This window comes from Sander vitreus, chromosome 12 (assembly GCF_031162955.1).
Source record: "Sander vitreus isolate 19-12246 chromosome 12, sanVit1, whole genome shotgun sequence".
Classification (NCBI taxonomy): Eukaryota; Metazoa; Chordata; class Actinopteri; order Perciformes; family Percidae; genus Sander; species Sander vitreus.
In genome coordinates, this window is record NC_135866.1 from 14,174,972 (window position 1) to 14,182,946 (window position 7,975).

General features: G+C 40.0%; 1 protein-coding gene across 1 annotated transcript; it reads left to right on the top strand.

The window, feature by feature from the left end:
• Positions 1 to 74: 74 nt before the first annotated feature.
• ube2v2 (ubiquitin-conjugating enzyme E2 variant 2) lies at positions 75 to 7,280 on the top strand. The gene is made up of 4 exons (XM_078264037.1): positions 75 to 182; positions 5,856 to 6,004; positions 6,143 to 6,268; positions 6,424 to 7,280. Exons 1-4 carry the CDS (start codon positions 167 to 169, stop codon positions 6,568 to 6,570), a joined length of 438 nt encoding a protein of 145 aa, XP_078120163.1. The 5' UTR covers positions 75 to 166; the 3' UTR covers positions 6,571 to 7,280.
• The last annotated feature ends 695 nt before the right edge of the window (positions 7,281 to 7,975 follow it).

The window sequence follows — 7,975 nt, forward strand, 5'->3', positions numbered from 1 at the left end:
TAATGAAAGCATTTTTTTTTTTTTTTTTTAAATCACATTGGCGTAAATGGCCTTCCATAAGTGTGAACCAGCAGCTTGCAGTGCCGTGATCTGCCGGTGAGATATGTTGCTGTCGGTTCGTTTGTGATGTCACAGTTGTGTGTGCTTCTGGACTCGGCTGAAGAAGATGGCGGCCTCCTCAGGTTTGTGTGCCTTCAAATCTCACATCTACACCGACACAAAGTATGGGCGAAGCAGTGGACGCGGAGTCATCACAGCCACCAAACGTAGCAACTTACTAACTCACAGATGTTTATAAAATTGCTCTGAATTTTAATTTATTGTTAATATCTCTTCTCGGTAAAGCAATGGTCTTCACGGGAGCCATCTATCTCATGGAACGGTATTTGCTAACCTAGCTTAAATGAGCGAATAGCTTGCCCCGAGTTAGCTAAAATAGCTCAAAGGTGTCAGAAATAAGCGTCAGTATTGTAAATAATGACTTAATGTGTCACCAAAAAAATCCAGAGCTAATACAATGCGATATAAGAGTTTAATGGGGTATAAATGTTGCCGTTAATATAAGGATTGTAAACAATAGCTAGCTTAGCTAACGTTAATTTACTAGAATATTCCAACACCGCGAGGCAGGGAGTGTTGATGCCGTTGTTTATTTGATCGGAAGAGCTGTTAAGTTAATATCATTTTGTTGACTTTCCAGGCACAACTCCTTCGTGTGGCTTAATAGACATTAAGCCGCAAAAATGTAACCGTGACACACATTATGTGGGGATTTGGTAGCTTCTCTGTGACACACCTCACATTGCAACACCACCACCATCACGGAAACGTTAACGTAATTAAGGAACCCTGACCAGCACTTAACTTGCTTACGTTGTTGTCAACGGGTTTCTTTAACCCCAGGAATAGATGCAGAGATTAACTCCGTGCCTTTTTATATAGGGTATGTTTTTGGCATTTTTAGGTGGTGTTTAAACCAACCAGATGTTACAACGTTACGCTGTCGAAAGGCACGCTTTGTTTCAGCAAGTAGTCGGAGCCCATGCTTTCTTAAGCGCACGGCAGAACTCGTGGTTGTCAAGCTTACAAAATAAACTACGAATTTCAGAAAAACTAAATACTATGTATATGCTTTTTTTTTTTTTTTTTATATGGTTCAACGTAACTTCAGTTTATTCAGCGTCTGTTTAGCTATACACCACAGGAATGTAATTGAAGAAACGGGAAGTAACTTCATAATAGAAACTACCTTGGGGCAATTTGGCGCGACCTGCTGATTCATTTCTATCCTAGCAAGGTTTAAGTTACTAGATGCCAGAAATAACATAGTTAAAATGACTGGCATGGGGACGCCACAAGACAGTTGCTCGTGTTATTTAGATTTTAGAGTAAATTGAATCACAAATTACAATCGGAGTAGACCGAATGTGTACCTCTGGTGTTGTATTATTATTATTTGTGAATAAAAGCAGAGGGGGGGGTGTTCGAAAACAACATGCAATATTTAAATTCCCCTTGCAATACCATGAATATAGTGCCACTCAGCCAGGCATGCCAAACACTTAAATATGTACTTCAATATTCAATGAAAAATACAGCGCTTTCAAGCCGGAGAGAGGAATTCACTTTGCGGCAAAAACAAAATACTTTCACCCAGGAAACGCTCATTCGGTCCTTTTTCTGGCTAGACTCTACTACACTGCCTCTGAAAGGTCATCTAGCGGTGCCTGTACCCGGCTCACAGCCACCTCATGGCAGCTAAACAACTGCCGCTGGTAAAATAACTTCTATTTTAGGTATATAATGTTCTGTTGGTGAAGTAGCATTGATCAGAGGGAGGGATACATTTTGTCTCCACCGGGGATAAAAATAATTCAGCAGGGGTATGTAGACCAGAAAGGGGGAAATCCCACGCACCCCCTCCGGAAAATCACAACCTGATTATTATTGTAGTTGAATGTAATACTCTCTCCCCCACAAACTTAATTTGACATATGTTTCAGATTTGTAGGAACAGTATTGTTTGGCATTGTAATAAGAATATTAAGGACCCAAAGAGAGCAGGAAAAGCTATGACAACCACAGGAGGAGGGGAATAAAACTACAGTAATATGCATGAGAGGCACAAACTGAGGCTGTTCCAGACCATACTGATTTATTCTGTATTCGGTCTTTTATCATGTAGGATAGTAGTGGCCTCTAGAAAGCCCTACTGATCTCACACACTAGATCAGCTACTCAAACTAAGTTATTATTTTCCTCAATGTGCAGTTACTTGCTTTATACTTTATACCAAACGGTTTTTATACTTGTACCAAAACACTTTTCATAAGGATTCCTTAAATTTGGTTATTAAACTTTCCAATAGCTTGTTGAAGAAGTGAGCTGAAAAAGACTAGGCAAAGTGTAAACACCTAACCAGAGAGTTATTATAACCAAAGATACTAAACCATCTTTGTTAATAACCTCACTGCAGCTAAAAGGTCATTGCTTAGAGGCGCATTACCACCATGTGTCTCTCTCACCAGACAAGTGTGACACCTAGTGGTAAAATTCAGTAAACCGGTCCGCTCCGGTATTTTGCATGATGTCAAACCGGTTTGAAAATGTTTACACCGGCCCAAGCCTAGATGTGACCAAGACCATGTACTGAGCGGGACGTTTTACAGTTTGAAAAACATAACACTAACCGCAAAACTAACTTTACTGGAAATGTTGAATGATTTGATGGCGTTATTTTGGGCTATAGGAAACTTGTCACTGTTTTTGAAAATCATTGGCAAGCTAGGGCTGTTGGAACGAATTCCGGAAGTGGAATATCATTTGAAAAGTACAAAATGAATACTACTCGGATGCTGAAATTACTATTCAAATGTGTATTTTTTAACGTTAGCGAATCTTACCCTTCTCGCCTTGGCCTACCTGCATGTGAAAACAAAATGCTTTTGTCACGTCACGTCTGATGAACAATAAGTTAGCGAGAGTTGGCAACAGAAGGCATTGTGAGATCTTAGGGCACGGAGCTACGGTAGAGAGACTGAGTAACGTCAGTAGAGAGGAAGTGACAGGCTGTGGCTGGGAATCTATAGGATGGAGAATAGTGTTTTAACATTTTTAAAAGACGTCCTCTAAGTCAAAATGTTATCATTAATTAGCTCGTTCTTGTTTTCTTACGGTGTCACGAGTTATTGGAGCTCAGCTGGGAGCTTCAAGGAGACAGCTAAGACCTTCAGCTGTCAGAGTCCACTTCAACTTCATATATTAACTTCTAATATCTGTAGTCTCATTAACATGACAATCGGTAAGAAACAGGTTGCTTATAAACCAGTTAAATAGTAGTGACAGCACCGTTTGGCTTTGTTATCAATGCCAGCATGGTGGCTAACACGATTGTTACTCCGTTTAGGACATTTCTGCTGTGCTTTCTAAAGGCGGATTTATGCTTCTGCGGGGGGTTCTATGCAGAGCTTTTGCCGTAGCCTACGTAAATGGCCTGAGGTTTATACTTGTGTGCTGGTGTCTGCGTCCTTATAGCGCATCTCTTCAAGAGAATAGCAGGGTGATAAACGCGCTAAAAAGCGACTATGCGTCTTGATAACACGCCAATAATGGTATACGAATTGGCGTGTCATACATACGCCATTTCATGTGATCAGTCTGCTGGTGGACAGAATGTGTAAAGGTGCTTACACACCAACCAGACGGCCGACCGTCGGCAGAAAAGGCAGTCGGACTGATCATTCGGGTACCCGAGGTCCAAAAAAATGCCTCAAAACACACTGAGGCGACGCCGACTTGAGCGTACGCTCTGTGCAAAACGTAATACGTCTCCATAGCAGCAGGCAGCGCTTCTCTGTATTGTTTCCCAGAAAATGAAAACTGGCAGCTGATTGGACAAACGTGTCACGTGGGTCTTTTTTCTTCGGAAATTCACAGCCAGACTGTCATGGTGGCTTGTTCAGAATACGATCTCATATTGTACTAAAATAGTTCACCGAACTGAGCGGCTCATCCACTCGCCATTTCCCGGGTGACCCCCGACTGCCCTGTCTCCGACTGAGCATGTCGGTTCGGCCCAAATGAAGGCCTGTGTAATAATCGGCTGTGTGTCAGCGCCCTAACAACAAATACCACGTGCTGATAGTGGCATTGGCAATGCAAAAGCCTGAGTAGTGTAGTAAATATTTAATAATAGGATGAAATTTGAATGGTATTATAGAGGGAAATTGACAGCTCTACGGCAGGCTAATTAATCATGTTAATAATTGTTAGTTGCAGCCGTAGTATCTTAAGCATTTCTGCACTGCAGTTTCTTGTTACTTAGCAGCTGACATACGCTGATACCAGTAACACTGTGGTGAGCTAAAATTAGCCGCTATCATTAGCTGCAAACATTGATGTTTTCACCAGTTAAAGGACTGAAATCTCCAACAACTTTGTGTGAGCAAATGCCTTTTAAGAAAGTGTGAGAGCCACTTAAGAGTGAATCCCTCATCGTGGCCATTGCACACCAGTGAAATATAGATTTTTAAAAAGTGGTTTGTGAAGGCTTACTGTGATGAATGTTGTCTGAGGTTGGAGGAGGTGAAATGAACGGTTCAAAGACGGAAGGGAAAATTTGAATGTTTGTCCTCTGCCTCAGTCACGGGGCCTTTTCACTTCCCCTTCTGTGAATTTGTCTTCAAGATCATGATTATGAAAAGCAGTAGTTTTACTCGAGTGCTGGCCCCTCAACCTCCACCACTCTTCCAGCGATGAGCTGTAAGTGGTGAGTCACTTACACAGCTGTGAGTGTCTGTCAGGCTGTGTGTTTTAATGCCAACGTCTGAACCGTCTTCTAAGAACATTTTCTCAGTAGCTGAACGCTTTTTGACTGACTGCAATTTAAATTATGTTACGTTACGTCGGTCATAAGGTGACTGGATGTTACCCAAAATCATTCGTGAAAAATCAGCAGTACGTGCCCATGTGGTCCAAATCTCATGACTGTTTCCAAACAACGATCAAGACTGCAGATTTTTATAACGCAGCGTCAGATGTCTTAAATAAATGTCTTGTGAACAAGGTATCAAATTAGATGCAGCGCCACAGCAGGTATTATGGTTCTTGTATCAACCAGTCCTGTCTTGCACATGTTTAGCTCTCATACTCATTTGGATGATTTACTTCTCTATGATTAGGAAGATGAATGTGTGTGTGTGCATTTGTTTTTATTAAAGGATGCACGGTGACAAAACGCTTCGATAATGATGTTGCCGTTCAGAAGATTATTTTTCTCATTGATCTATTGATTTTTGTTTTTCTATTTATAGTTGAATTATTTTGCCTTTTTAAAAACGTAGGTGAATCGTAAAAAAAATGCCCGTCATAACTCAATCTCTCACAATTTTTTCTTAACATGGTTTTAATTTGTTTTGTCTGACTAAAGGTCCAAATTGGAAAAATATTTAACATACAAAGATAAAAGCTGAACATTTCTGAACATCTGAGAAGCAGGAACCAGACAATATTTGACCATTTTCCTTGATAATTAAATGGAACAATTAATAAATGATCAAAGTAGTTGCGGATTATTTTTCTTCCGAGCGACTAATCGTTTCAGCTCTATTATATTAATCTGCAAATGATTTAGTTAATTAACCAGTTAACCGTTTGGTCTATGCAACGTCACAAAATAGTGGTATGTGCCCGTCATCGTTTTCCAATGTGACATTTTCAGTGTTACTGGTGGGTTTTTAATGATTCATTGTTGGTTTTGGTCTTTTTATGGAATTTATCAGCAGTTGAAACTATGAGTATCAGACAGACATTCTCTAAATCTGTGTAATTCATATTCTATTTTTTTGTTATTTTAGGAGTTAAAGTTCCACGTAATTTTCGCTTGTTGGAGGAGCTTGAAGAGGGGCAGAAGGGCGAAGGCGATGGCACAGTCAGCTGGGGCCTCGAGGATGACGAAGACATGACTCTCACACGGTGGACAGGCATGATCATTGGACCAGCAAGAGTAAGGAGAGCTGTGTGTGTGTGTGTGTGTGTGTGTGTGTGTGTGTGTGTGTGTGTGTGTGTGTGTGTGTGTGTGTGTGTGTGTGTGTGTGTGAGAGATATTGTAACCAATGTGTTTTTCTATTTTCTTGATTTTCAGACCAATTATGAGAACAGGATATACAGTCTGAAAGTGGAATGTGGATCTAGATACCCAGAGGCGTCCCCAACCGTTAGATTTGTAACAAAAATTAGCATGAATGGGGTAAACAATTCAAACGGGTTGGTAAGTGTCATCACAAATCTGACAAGGTTATGTGTGTGTTGCTGTCTTATCATTTGTTGAACTCGGAAATTGTTTCAGTTTTGTGATGCTCTGTGATAACTCGCTGTCCTGTCACAATGACTGATGTAGTGTTTTTGTTTTGTCTTGTCACACAGGTGGATTCACGTAGCATACCAGTTTTAGCAAAATGGCAGAATTCTTATAGCATTAAAATTGTTCTTCAAGAGTTAAGACGTCTAATGATGTCCAAAGAAAATATGAAGCTTCCACAACCGCCAGAAGGACAAACCTACAGCACTTAATCGTAATGGATTGTTTTGACCCTCTGTCTTAAACCTACTCTTAGAAATATCGTGTAAAACCATCAAGAGGCTCACTTCAGTCAACTGTTCTCTACAAGACCAAGATTGGACGTTCTTATTCGATAGCTCATTCAAAAAGAAAATGTCCCTGCAGTCAAGCACTGAATAGATAGTTAAGACTACAAGACCACAGTTTTCTGCCTTTTAATAAACTTACTTTGACAATTACTTTTATGTTTGACATGTTCCAGCTTGAGTGGACTTGAAGAGGGAAGCATGATGCCACACAGAGGCCATACCAGAGTCCCAGTAGTTTAAGTTCAAATTCCTGATCACTGAAGTAAACGGCAAGATGTGTGAATGACGGCATGTTCTGTAACTAATACCTAGTCGAAGTGAAGCCACATTCATGAGTTTGTTAGTCAAATTTAGCAGGTTCATTAAAATATCATGCCAATTGATAAATATTGAACTGTGGCTGTAGTCTTAAAGTAGTGTCACAATGTAAGCAAGAATTATTATTATTTTTTTTTTTTATAAATATATATCTGTATTTGACACAATACCAATATGTTTCTGTTCTGCAGCTCTTTGACATGTAACAGACGTTGAAGCCTGTTCTGTTCTGAAACCCTTGCATTTAACTTCTATGGCAGGTGTATGAACTTGTGATTTTATGAAATTAAAATCACTGTCTGCAAAAACATAAATCTCAAGGTTGAAGTTTATTTGACTCTCCAGCTGCACCAACATTTGCCAGTTATCCCACTAGAGGGCCTCAGCTAACAAGTTGACTTCTGGATGCGCGAGTCATGTTGTGAGTAAGCTCTGGCTGTCCCTGCCATGTAATGGAAACCAGGTTAATGAAACTGCTGGATGACACCACACTGCAGATATATGATATGTGACCTGTGCTCATTAGAATAATGTAATTGAAACATTAATTTCTCAGTGGCATATTCTTAATGTTTCTTAATGATTTATAGTCAATCAGAACTCTGTTATATTGTGCACTAATTCTTGTTCCGTGAACACTGCACAGTGTTTGGTAGTAGATATCCAGTGTGGCAGTGAGAGGCGAGGGTACTGTTCCCTCTGAGAATGTGACCTTGTGTTGCTTTTAAGCTGTTTGATCATTCACAAAGTTTAATTAAATAAATGGGCATTTAAAGGGAATTCACTGCAGATGGTGTAATCTGCCTTTAGTACACTCAGTTTGTTCATCTGTTTAATTGTGTATTGCTAAACATTAAGTTGGTGAAGCATCTTTGAATTTAGATTTGTAAACCCTATTTGCCAGGCAAATTGAGCAAGACCAAATTCTTTGTTCAAGCAATGGTCTGGGAGGGTAGCTGCTCTGTGAGGGAGGTTTAATGGTGTATTTTGTCAATTTCTGGCAATTTAC